The 13,295-nt window shown below is 38.9% G+C and overlaps 1 protein-coding gene across 1 annotated transcript; it reads right to left on the reverse strand.

The window, feature by feature from the left end:
- Positions 1-684: 684 nt before the first annotated feature.
- On the reverse strand, positions 685-1,614 carry LOC110699872. Its single transcript, XM_021877385.1, has one exon. It carries the CDS (start codon positions 1,612-1,614, stop codon positions 685-687), a length of 930 nt encoding a protein of 309 aa, XP_021733077.1.
- Between the last annotated feature and the right edge of the window lie 11,681 nt (positions 1,615-13,295).

Below are 13,295 nucleotides of genomic sequence, written 5' to 3' on the forward strand. Positions count from 1 at the left end.
TGCATGACATCCAAGTTGTGACGGATGAGCGGGTGCTTCCAATAAGGAAGCTCCCACAACGAGGATTGCTTGAACCACCCTTTTTTTGCTCTTTTGAGATTTTTCAATGCCTCCGGCCCATCAGTTGCCTTTGGAAGGTGTCTCACACATTCCCACAATTCCTCACCTGACATGATGTGTGGCGGTGAACCTTTTTTGACTTTGTTTTTACAAAATGCAGTTTTACTATTTCGAAAAGGGTGATCTGTTGGAAGGAATTGGCGATGGCAATCAAACCAAGAAACTTTGCCACCGTGTTCAAGCTAGAATGTTTTGCTTTTATCCATACAATAAGGACAAGCCTTCTTACCCGCTGTGGTCCAACCAGACAATACCGTAAGCTGGGAAGTCACTAACAGTCCAAAGGATGGCTGCTCAAAGATTGAAATTTTGTTTCCTCGAAATGTCATAAGTATTTGCGCCTACGTCCCATAATTGTTTCAACTCTCGTACCAACGGTTGCATATACAAATCCAAATTGCCCTTAGGGTTATTAGGACCAGGAACGAGCAACGAAAGGAACATGAATTGTCTTTTCATACACATTGAAGGAGGCATGTTATAAGGGGTCAAAATGACAGGCCAACAGGAATATTGTCCCCCAAACATACCATGAGGAGCAAAACCATCTGTACACAAGCCAAGTCAAACATTACGAGGCTCATTGGAAAATTCTGGAAAGCATCTATCGAGGTGTTTCCAAGCTTCACTATCACTAGGGTGCGCCATTGTGCCTTGAACTTGAGGATTTTTCAAATGCCATGTCATTTCCTCCGATATGTTCTTGGTTGCATAGAGCCTTTGCAATCTCGGTGTGATTGAAAAATTAATTAAAACATTTAAAGGCACTAAACTTCCTTTAGAAGTCTTTTTGTATTGGTCGCTACCACACGCCCTACATGTAGATAGCTTAACATCATCCTTCCAAAATAGTATACACCCTTTCGGGCATGCATGAATCTTTTCATGAGGCAACTCCAACCTCTTCACAATCTTCTTCACCTCATAGAATGTGTCGGCCATATTGTTATTGTTTGAAATCGCCTCATTGACAAAAGAAGCAAACCCGCCAACACATCTATAGGGCAAATTATACTCACAATTAAGACTAGTAATTCGAGCAGCCATCTCTAACACAGACAATGAACTTCCTTCGTATAATGGTCTTTCGGAAGCCTTTAACAAATCTAGGAAATGCTTAGCTTGTGCATTAGGCTCCTCCTCTGCCTCTTCTGAATGCCCTTGATCTTCATTATGACCAAAAGCATCGAAAACCATTTCACGGTATTCATTTGACGGTCCTTCAGGAGCTCCCAGAAAGCCTTCCCCATGACACATCCACTCATAGTAATTAGGTATGAAACCCTTGCGGTACAAATGAATTTTAATAGTTTCCGCATCCCAAAGTCGTTTGTTCTTACATTTAAAACATGGACACCTAACTTCATTCGGGTTACTACTCTCGGGATGGTCTTCCACGTATTTAAGGAATTCATCTACCCCTTTCACAAATTTTGGATTAATAGAATGTCCAACCTTCCTTTCATACATCCGGCTACGTTCTGTTCGTTTCATGATTACAACTTCTACACAAACTCATGAATATGTATAATCACATTAGTCACAACGCTTATTGAATATTCCTTAACCATCTAAATGTTAAAAATATGATAATAAGATTGTACATGATTTCCAAAGGTCCTTATCACTCCAACCTAACCTATCCTTGGACATTTAATCTCACTAGCGAATATATGCCAGGTTATCAATTTTATGAAAAATTCGGCAGCATTTCCCTTATGTTCTCCAAGTACACGATGTAGGCTATTAGATAACCCGTCATATGTACCCAGAGAACATTGTAGAGAAATGATAAGCCAAGATGTTCCCTAGAATCAATAACAAGGCATACATTCACCACCTAAGTGGCTAAGTGAGAATAAACGTCCAAGGACAGTCCCAACTGGGGACTATCCAAGACATACTCCTAATGAGTATGCCTTGAACAGGTATCAAGGAAAATGATGATGCAAATGATTCATTCATAAATATATCAAGTTAATATAACACGCTCATTTAAAAATATGCCAAGCAAATTACATAACACAATCATTCTAAGTAAACCAAATATATCATAATCATAATTAAATTGACATAAACAATCATATATAAACAACTAATATTCGTAATTAAATTGATATAAACAATTATATAGTAATCATTACATTTAAAATTATATAAAACAAATATTTTTTACTAAATTAACTAACATGCATTAAATTAAACTAACATACATTATATTAAACTAAACAAAACTAACATACATTATTAAATAATAATAAATTAAACTAAACTAACATACATTATTATAATAAACTAAATCAATGTAAACTAACATATCATGCGGTACATTTTTATAATAAAATATCAACCTAAACTAACATATCATGTCATACATTATTATACTAAACCAAACAAAATTTACATGTCATGTCTTACATTATTATAAAAATGCCAAACCAAATTAAACTTAACTAACATATCAACTATTATTATTTATTATAATAAAATTAAAGAAAACCAAACTAACATTTATCTAAGGCACTAACATGCCAAGTATAAACTAAAATAACAATTTTAGAAATTAGAATGTCACGAACCTATAGATCTGCACTTTTTATTGAGATTCAAAACAAGGCAAAGATACAAATCCTACAAATAATAACAATTAAACATTATTTAAGGTGTAAAATGTCAATTTTTATTTAAAAAAAATGACAAAAAAGGTCAAATTATGTTCAGTAATTTACCAACGGGAGGATGAAGGTGGTGGTGGTTCTGGTAGGAGGCGGAACGGTTGAAGAACCTGAAATAAAAGGGGTGTTAGGGTTAAATAAAAAAAAATTAAAACATGAAAACAAAAAATTATAAAAATACCTGCTGCAGCCGGAATTCTTGGAATGCCGCTGGCCGGGTAGGTGTGACGGCGGCTGCTACAAGCCGGTGGTGGTTGTTCACAAGCCCCAGTGGTTAGTGCAGCCTTTTGCGAATTTAAAAAAAAAATACAAAAACCTAACAGCGGCTTACCGTCGGGGAGAACAGCGGCAGCGGGATCCGGTGGTCGCTGAGGAGGAGGCGCGCTTAGGCAAAGGCGGCGACGGCGGCGCGTCCTCTCCTCTTTCTCTTTCTTTCTCTCTCTTTCTCCCTTTCTTTCTTTCTTTCTTTCTTTCTTTCTCTCTCTTCCCCTGTGTTTTTTTCCTTGGTTCTTTCTGGTTTACAACCTAATATTTAGTTCAAATATTTGCGACGGAATTTATTTATGTCGGTAAATATTTTTTGACAGAATTTTCCGTCGCAAAATTAATTTTCCGACTGAAATAAATTCCGTCGCAAATTTTGCGAGGGAATTTCCGTTGCAATTCACATTTTCCGACGTATTTTAGCAACAAAATTAATTCCGTCGCCGAAATTAAAGTTTGCGACGGAAAAATAGGTCCGTCGTAAAAATTCCGTCGGTATTAAGCCATTTTCTAGTAGTGTATAGTAACTTCAAGGAAAATATAAAATCAAACAATTAAATTAAATCATTGAAATAGAAATTTGGGACAAAACCCTCATAAACCAAACCTTTCATGTCTAGGGAAAAGACAACTTCGAATTGGGCTAGGTTTGTCTTGTAAATGTGGAATTTTGTTTGTGAAAAGGCGGTTTAGAATAAGAGAGAGAGTCTCAAGATTTACTTGATGAGAGTTGGTGATTCAAAACGGAGGTTTAAGGACGCTATTTATAATGAAAATTATCCGGAATAGATAAAAAAGAATCGGAGTTTCAAGAAGAATAAAACACGACGCCAACGCCGCAACTGCCTTTGTCGCACGCGTCAGGCTTATCGCTAGGTGACAACCTGGCGTGCAATGCTGCAGGCAAATTTCCACACGTTTTCATATTTCTTGATAAAATTAAGCGTAAAAGTCCATATGAGGGGTAAAATCGTAATGTCATTTAAAACAGTTCTTTTATTCCAAATAAAACTCATAAAACTCAATTATCAATCCTAATCACATTAGGATTCAAAAGAACCTTCTAGAAGACTATATTCAATCCTAATTGCGTTAGGAATGATAATTCATAACAGACCCTCCTGTAGATCATTGGACCGCATATAAAGATCAAATCGGGCCGAGTTTAGTAATTTTGCCATAACTTCCTTATTATTCATCGGAATTGGGCTTATAATATATCGTTGGAATGTTCTTTTCAATTCCAATCCAACTACAATATTATTGGACCCTTTTCACGGACCAAACTAAATCGGATTGGCTATTTTCATAAAATAGGTTTTCGAAAATAAAGAGAAAGAATTTAATTAAAACTAACCGCAACACTAGAATTTCCACACTTTCACTTTATTCGATTATGATTCGACATAAAAGGTATTCATCACTGGGTTTGGTTTTGGGGAGACACAAATGGGTGTCTAAAGAAGCCCCCACTTTGACAGAGTTTGGAGAAACGCAAGTTTCGAAAACAAAAGTCAAAGTATCGATAGGGATGGAGAATGATTCAGAACGTTCAGCGATCCTAAATCATTCTTGTAACACCGATACCTGCAAACTAGCGTTAGTTTAAAACAGATAAAAGAGTTAAGAAACACGTATCTTGCACCATCGAGCACACGTCCCTAAAGGTAACCAGTTTGTTGTGTTTGCTGTTGTGAAAACCTTCCACAAGTTAGGGAACGCTCTCTTGGAGCTTTTTTTGGATATTTTCATGCGTCACTGAACAAAGAGCTTTGATGATCTTCCTCAAGCTATGGGATATCTCCTGAAGAATGCTACGCATGTAACCGCCTCTAATTTACGCTGTGATAGTCTTCTGCAAGCCAAAGAATACTATCGAAGATTGCTTTGCCTGAAACGATCTTCTACCGCTTTATGATCATCTTTTGCAAGCCAGGGAACATGATCGAAGATTGCTTTGCTTGATTCCATCCTAATTTGTTGCGATAATATTCCGCAGAATATCACCGAAGACCAACTCTTGTCGATCCTTTAAAGTTCGCTTGAACTTTACTTTTGTTATGCTAGTGCGTCGGCGATTTTGCTGCTTGTGAACCAGTATGTCGGTGCCTCTATTGTTTATAAACCATTGGGTCGGTGCTTTTGTTGCTTATGAACCATTAAGTCGGTGCCTTTGCGATGAGCCAATGTTTAGGCGTTTTAAGCTAAATGAGACAATCATTTATCAGGTCGATCATTTAATGTGATTGTAACCGAGCCGATTACTAAATCATGTCATGTTGTTGAGAGGGTCTAACTGGCGTACCAAGGAACCCCAACTGCTGCAAGAGTCCAAATAATCATTTTGATATGCCTCACATTCTATCGCCACTACTGCGGCTTTTAGAAACAACTGTCGCCGCTATTTCTTCTTGTCGCCCGGCGACAGCCTCTGTCGCACAACACTGCACTCGGGTTTTCCGAATAAAACCCCTTTCTTCCTCATTTCGCTACTGCTGCTATTTTCGTTCAAAATTTCGCCACGAAACTTTAAATCGTCCGTTTTCGCTCGTTTTCAACCAAACAAGCTCAAACTTGTTGCAAATCGAAGCTTAATTCATTTAGTTTGCTGATCTATGTAAGTTTTCTCCAATCTCACTTGATTTTTGCTGAATTATGCACATGTTTATTGACGTATTTCTTGAAAACTAGAAAATTATGTTGCTCAATTTGCTTTGTTTATCAAATTTTATGCCATGAAATTGTTTGATTATTTTTGTATATTGCCTTGGAGTATTTTGAGATTTGTTTGACTCAATTTGGTGAAGAATGAGCGATTCAACATTGTTGAACCCCTTAAGGTCGTGAGAACAATGTGTGTTGTTCTTTGTGTTTTTGCTAGCAATTCTTTTCCAATTTGTCACAATAATTATCATAGTATTGCAAGAAATTGTTTGATTGCTTGAAAAATGTCGTATACGCTTGAATTGAAATCGTGCTCTGTTTCGTACTACGTACTCTACTTTCCGCGAACATAGTATGATGCGGTTAGGCGAACCTTAGATACCATAGAGCCTTAATTTTTGTCAATTTTTCACAATATAGTATGGCTAGACAGCGAGGTTCTGGTTCCCGGTCCCGAGACACACGATGGAAGCACGAGCTCGTACAGGAGGACGCGTATCTGTCCACTTCTCTTAGTCCCTTCCCCGAGTGGGATGACCAGACATTTTTTTCGCCCCTAAGCACCACATTTCTGATAAGGTGCGTCATGGGATTATTAGCGGTAGGATGCGTAGCCACGGTAAAAGCAACGAATCCATAGGCAAGTTGTACGACAAGTATTTACGCGGCGATGAGGGGCTGCGACGGCTTTGGGAGTCCTGTAGCCTGACTGCCCTGTTACAGGCTACTCAGGCCATGTATTCGTTTGACACAGGCCACCACGTGGATCGTGCCTTAGTGGAGTTCTTCTGGGATACCACCAACACTTTTCACTTTCCTAGGAGTGAGATGACTGTCACCCCAACCGACTTAAGTCTCATCTTGAGACTAGAGTTTTGCTCGATTGCGCTGCCATTCGACAGCACTATTAGTGATTTCTCTCCAATAGTCAAGGAGATGTTGGGTTCGATCGCTGTTCGGGACCATGCCGAGGTGGAGCCAGCACGACTTAGCTCGAGATGCATTTGCCGGTCGATTCTAGCGATAGCTTTTGAAGACGATGCGACCACCAGAGAGCAGCGGGTGCGCATCTTTGTGTTTATTTTGCTGTCAAGGATTTTTTACCCTAACAAGAGTAGTCGAGTGCTGCTCCACCACCTTCCTGCTCTCCGCGATCATCAGCTGATCGGGACTTACGATTGGGCCAGCTTTGCATATGCTGACTTTTTGCGAAGATTGCGAGACTCCTGTCGCCTCTGAGCCTTCACAGGAAACATATCTCTCGCTATCTTCTAGAGAGTCCTAGAAGTGTACTTTATCTCTTTGAAAGTTATCTCTAGATTCTTATTAGAATTTACTAACATTCTTATGTCCTTGTAGATTTGGTTCTATGAGTACTTTCAGTCGCTTGCGCCAGTGATACTATCTCCCCGCGAGCTCCCTGTTGGCGCCTATTAGGGAGATCGCATGAGTGATCAGGCAGAAACTGCCCATATTCGAGAGCTGATCCTCTCGGTATGTTCTTTTTGAACAATTTACATCTTTGTATTGCCTGTCGATAGAGCTTTATCTTATAGACATATATTGCAGGAGCCCGAGGTAGTTTACCGGCCACGGGATAGTCTGGTTATTCCTGCGCTAGCTGCGCTGTACACTATTGGGGGACGTACGAGGCGGCGGTGTACCTTGGTGAGAGAGTTGCTATTCAGCACTCTTCAGAGATCTTCGTCGTCCCTGCTCCTCCGCCTCGCCACATGTTCCATGATGTGATGCTGATCAGCTTGGAAAAGAGGTTGCCTGCTGGTACTCCTTGTCGATCCTATGCTAGCTCGGGGCGATGCTACAAGGAGGACTTGTTGTCGTTGTTAGCTCCGACCCCTGTTTTGTCTGAGGAGGCGGCGGTATGCTTTTTGTCTTTTAGTTCTTTGCTTGGTAGCCCCCAAGTGGTGTTTTACTCATTTTGGTTTGCTTTTTTTGCCAGACTGAGCATTTTTTGTTCCTTCCTCCTAGGATTTCCATTAGTTATCAGGGGACGTACGACCCTGTTGAGGATATGATTCCTCCGGCTCCTGCGGATCAGCGCTTCGTGGAGAGATCCATCCCTTGTCACCAGACTCGGGTGAGTTACTTGCTTACTATTTGTTTATATCTGTCTCGTATTGTTACTGACTTTGTTTCTTCACAGTTCTCGCGTGAGGTGGTGACGGCGATGGCGAGGTGCATAGACACTTTCCGGAGCCAGCTGGTGCGGATAAGGAACGTGGCTTCCTGTCGTCGCGACGACACTACTTAAGAGGTAGCTTTTTCCCTTTTTGCATTGTTTATTATTCTATTTTCTTTGCATTTGACTTGATTTAATTTTGCAAGGACAGCCTATCCCTTCATGTACTCGGATGAGACCCGAGGCTAGAAGGGAGCTTGCTAGGTCTGGCTCGAGGCGTCGCCACATTACTTCTGGTGGCCGATCTGACGCTGCTCAGACCGAGGCGGTGGAGGGCTCGGGTTCTTCATCTGAGGGTACACGAACTGGGCCGATGGGTTAAGGAGAAGCGACATCGGCTCCAATAGGTGGTGGGACGTATGAGGTCGTCTCGTCGTCGCAGCAGCCCCGCGGCCTTTGCTGATTCATTAACAGGGTGACCCTGGGTGAACGGGTCCTGAGTTGAGGTTTCCGACTCCTAGCAAGTCCGGTGCTGGTGAGGAGCATACTCCTTGGCCTGCAATGTTCTTTGACATTATGAACATCCCTCATCATCTGCGCCCTTCGGCACCGTAGTTATTCATGTGTTTATTCTATTTTTGACTTTTGTAGGACTTTGCCGACTGACTCATTTATTAGACATATTAGTATATACAAACTATTATCTATTATGACTGTTTTATCTTTGCATTTTATTTTTCATTTTTATGTGTCTATGTGTGTGTGCAAAAAATTTGTGATTAATTTTGCGCAAAAATTACCGTCATTTTATTACTGATGGAGGGTATCCGACTTTCTCCCCCAAAAAGAAAAAAATGAAAAATAAATCAGACTTAAAATAAACCTAAAATTAGGCTTTAATAAATCCAAAAAGAAAAGAATGAAAATATATTAAATTAATATGTGTGGGGATAATTGAACAAAGGGAGAAATTGTAAAGTTGTTGTACGAATTCGAGTCACAGCAAGGAAAAACGTTGTTTTGCATAGCACGCTGAGGAAGCGCTGCAACGCCACTTGTCGCCACACGCTTTGCGATGTCGCCGAGCGCTACTGCTATCGCCAGGCAACAAGCTTGTCGTCTAGCGCTCCAGTGCGCTGCCTCCGAATCCTCTTCGAAGTCAAACTGCATCGATTATGTAAATAAATAGCCCCGTAATCTGCCGATTTTCTGTATAATTTGAACAGATTAATTATAGTCATAGCTTCTCAACAAATAATCATGTCTTTAGTCACTAAGAGTTTTAGCAATTTTACTCATCATGAATGGTGTTGGTCTTAACTGCTAAAGAGAGAAAATAACTCGACTTTTTCACATGGGAGGTATTTATGGTATTAAGGGGGTAGATCATGAAATGGATTTCATTCATACCGCCTTAGAATATTGGGATACAGATACACATTATTGCTTTAGACTAGGGTGTGGTTAAATTAGCCCTTAACCAGAAGAATTTGGTGTCATCCTAGGCTTCCCTTCATTAGATCTTGCAGTAATCCCTAGAGGGAATGAGTATTGTTATAAAGATTTTGAGCGCTTCTTTAATTTAAAAGACAGAGATCTAACAAATATTATAGATGGTAGCGTAGTCAATCGAAAAGAATTTGCACGCCACTACTTTGATAGACCTTATTTTGAATCTTTTCATGTTTATAGAAAAAGGGTTTTTCTCTTTTGTATGCTTAACCAATATCTTCTCACTAGTGGTAGAACTAATGAGGGCCAAGCAATTATATTAATTGTCTTAGAGCAAAATGAATCTGGAAGGAATCCAATGCCACTAATTGTGGGAAAGTACCTTTTCGAGGCTCTCCAATTTTATTACAGGTAGAAAAATAATATTTTTAATTTCAGGTTTTAAAAACATATTTTTGTATAGTAATACTAATTATTTGTTTTGAATTTTTTTGCAAATATAGCTAATGGAGAGACTAGAATTAATTAGTCCTCCTGACAATATTGAAAAATACACTCCAAATTGTTTTGTGAGGCGAAAGAAGCGTTCCTCCAAGATGGGTCGCCATGAGTGGAATAAAGTTTTTGCCTCTTGAAACTTTGCTATCAAGTGGGTCTTCCCATGGTGTAAAATCTAGAACATGGTTGGTGTCAACAAGCAGCCCTTCTGCCGTCTTCCAAGCTTAACCAAGATGACTTTTTTATTATCACTGTAGGGTAAAAAGGCAGTACGTTCTACATCAAATAATTCCCTCTAGGGATCTCCGTCGTCCTTATGAAGTCCCTGTTTCACAAGAAGTAGAGAAATTTGACACATATTGAAGTTTTAGGCCTTTATGGGAAGTGATTACCCAAAAGGTTCCTCCTTCCTTGCCCAATGATGTGAAGAGATGGCTTCTTAATAAGCCTAAAAAGGACATGAAGAAAAAGCAGAGTAGAACCAATGTGAAGAGTCGTCAAGGTGATAAAGTGATTCCTGTTAAGGAACGCTTGGGTGAAAAAGTTGAATTTAAAACACCTGTGATGCCTAAAAAGAAAGACACTATTAAGGATAAAGGGAAAAGAAAAGCTGACTCTTTAGAAAAGAAGGTTTGGGTAGAAAAGAATCATGGGGACTTAGCTAAGAGAAAACCATTTACTCTAAAATTGAATGTAGGTCCACTAAAGGATGCTTTCTAGCTAAAGTCATGGATGATGAAGAGGATGTTGATATAATTTGGAAGAGGGCGAAGAAAGAGAGGAAATATTGAATCATTGCTTAACTTCCAATTTATTAGACTAGTTTGAATTTAAAGTAAATTTTATTTTATTTAAGCTTTTATTTAAATTCCATAATTAATATAATTTTTTTACTTTATTTTATTAATGAAATTTCAGCTTTTTTAATTAAATCAACTTTTAAATTTAATTTATTAAAGAAATGAAAATAAATTATTTTATTTTCCAGAAATTTTCTCGAGTACAAAAGTCGAAAATTTTCCGAAATACACCGAACTTGCCCAGATATTCGCAGAAAATCGGTGCCGCTGTTTTGCGTTTGTCGCCAGACGTTGAAATTTGTTACCATGCGATAAGATTTGTCGCCTGGTGCTGTAGTTTGTCATCCAGTGACAGACTCTTTTCTATGGTGCTGCTATTGCCTTGAGTTTTTATTGCTTCTGGGATGCGAGGTTTGTGAAAATTAAAGTGGCCGCACCCCGTATAGGGTTGCCTACGTATCTTTTCCTAAGGAATCAGGCCAAACGTACCTTTCTTGAGTGTCCTACTCAAGTAATTATGGGTAGTACTTTTTAATTTGGTCAAGGTTCGTCATGTTTGAGAGCTCATTGCCATCCAAATCAGTTAGTTTTGCCGCACCTCCTGACATAATGGTTTTGACGATATATGGTCCGGACCAATTAGGCCTAAATTTGCCTCTTGGATCAAAAATATTTTTCCTTAGAGATTTTAACACCAAGTCTCTTACTTTGATGTTTCTTGTCTTGACCTTCTTATTAAAGTGCCTAGCCATACGGGTTTGATAGCATTGGGTATGATGTAGAGCTTCTAGTTGCTTTTTATCGAGTAGAATTAGATCTTCATATCTTGCTCTAGTCCATTTGACTTCATAGAGTTTGCTTTCTAATGCAATGCGTAGAGACAGTATCTCTAGCTCTACATGTTGTATGTCATCCATTCCATAAACCAAGGAGAATGGCGTATTTCCTGTTGATGTGCGAATTGACGTGCGATAACCTCAAAGTGCGAAATGGAGTTTGTCAGGCCAATCCTTGAAGTTTTCAGTCATTTTCTCGATGATAGTCTTTAGATTTTTATTAGCCGCCTCAACTGCTCCATTTTCTTGAGGTCTATAAGGGGAGGAGTGATGATGTTGAATACCATATTTTTGTAATAATTCTTCACATTCTGCTTAAAAGTGAGTTCCTTTGTCACTTATCATCTCATGTGGGACTCCATGTCGACAAATAATATTCCTTTCGATAAAGAGTGCTACATGTTTTCCAGTGAGTTTAGCATATGATTGTGCTTCAACCCACTTTGTGAAGTAATTAATTTCTTCTAGGATGTATTTATGACCTCTTGTCCCGAGAAGGGTAATTTTACCGATAATATCAATTCCCCATGTAGAGAATGGCCATGGTGAAGTGTAGGTGTAGAGTAGAGACGAAAGAACATGTTGTAAGTTAGCGTAAATTTGACACTTATGGCACCTTTTTACATATTGATACAATCCCTATTCATGGTAGTCCAATAATACCCTTCTCGCATTATCTTTTGGACTACCATTTTGTCATTAACACGGGTTCCACAAATTCCTTCGTGGACTATCCTCATAGCTCTTTGGGCTTCCTTATTCCTTACATATAAGACAGCTTGACCCTTAGGTACCCTTTTGTGTAACTCGTTGTCTATGAGTATGCATTGGGAAGCCAAGAGTCTTTTTGGCTCTTTTGTTAGAATGAGTGGATATTCTCCTTTGGTGACGTAATTGAGTATATCCGTATACCATGGTTCTTCTTCTTCTTCTTCTTCTTCTTCTTTTCTTCTTCTTTCTTCTTCTTCTTCTTCTTCTTCTTCTTCTTCTTCTTCTTCTTCTTTCTTCTTCTTCTTCTTCTTCTTCTTCTTCTTCTTTCTTCTTCTTCTTCTTCTTCTTCTTCTTCTTCTTCTTCTTCTTCTTTTTCTTCTTTTTTTTTTTTTTTTTTTTTTTTTTTTTTTTTTTTCTTCTTCTTCTTCTTCTTCTTTCTTCTTCTTCTTCTTCTTCTTCTTCTTCTTTCTTCTTCTTCTTCTTCTTTCTTCTTCTTTCTTCTTCTTCTTCTTCTTCTTCTTCTTCTTCTTCATCTTGACCACTTCATCATCTTCTATAGCTTGAATGTAAGCCGGTTTATGCCTTTTCTCTATAGTTAGAGGCATTTGCTCGATTTCCGTAGGAATCCTAACCATTGAGGCTAGTCTTGCCAAGGCATCAGCAAATTGGTTTTCCTCTCTAGGTAGATAGGTGTATTCAACCTTTTCCAACTGGTTGGTGAGAGTTTCAATATAGGTTTGGTAAGGGGCTAGACTTTCACTCCTTTATTTTCATCTTTTAGATATTTGATTGATGATCAACAAAGAGTCTCCGAATATTTGTAATTTCTTTATTCCCAATGCCAAAGTTGTTTTGAGGCCTACCACACATGCTTCGTATTCAGGAGCGTTGTTGATAATGTTGAAATCTAGCTTTATAGAGATTGGAACATGCTCTTCTTTAGGTGATACTAATAGTACTCCAACGCCACATCCCTTTTGATTTGAGGCTCCATCGAAGTATAAAGTCCAAGTATCATCTTCTGTAACCATCAAGTGTTCATCTGGAAACTCGTTGTCATGTACTTGCGTCAAATCTTCTATTAGGAAATCCGCTAGGATGTCCGAGACCACATATCCTTTGATAGCCTTTTGAG

This window comes from Chenopodium quinoa, unplaced genomic scaffold (assembly GCF_001683475.1).
Source record: "Chenopodium quinoa cultivar QQ74 unplaced genomic scaffold, ASM168347v1, whole genome shotgun sequence".
NCBI classification, from domain to species: domain Eukaryota; kingdom Viridiplantae; phylum Streptophyta; class Magnoliopsida; order Caryophyllales; family Amaranthaceae; genus Chenopodium; species Chenopodium quinoa.

Excerpts from the sequence above, each read along its gene's own strand:
- LOC110699872 (XM_021877385.1), bottom strand. The coding sequence starts at position 1,614 with ATGAAACGAACAGAACGTAGCCGGATGTATGAAAGGAAGGTTGGACAT.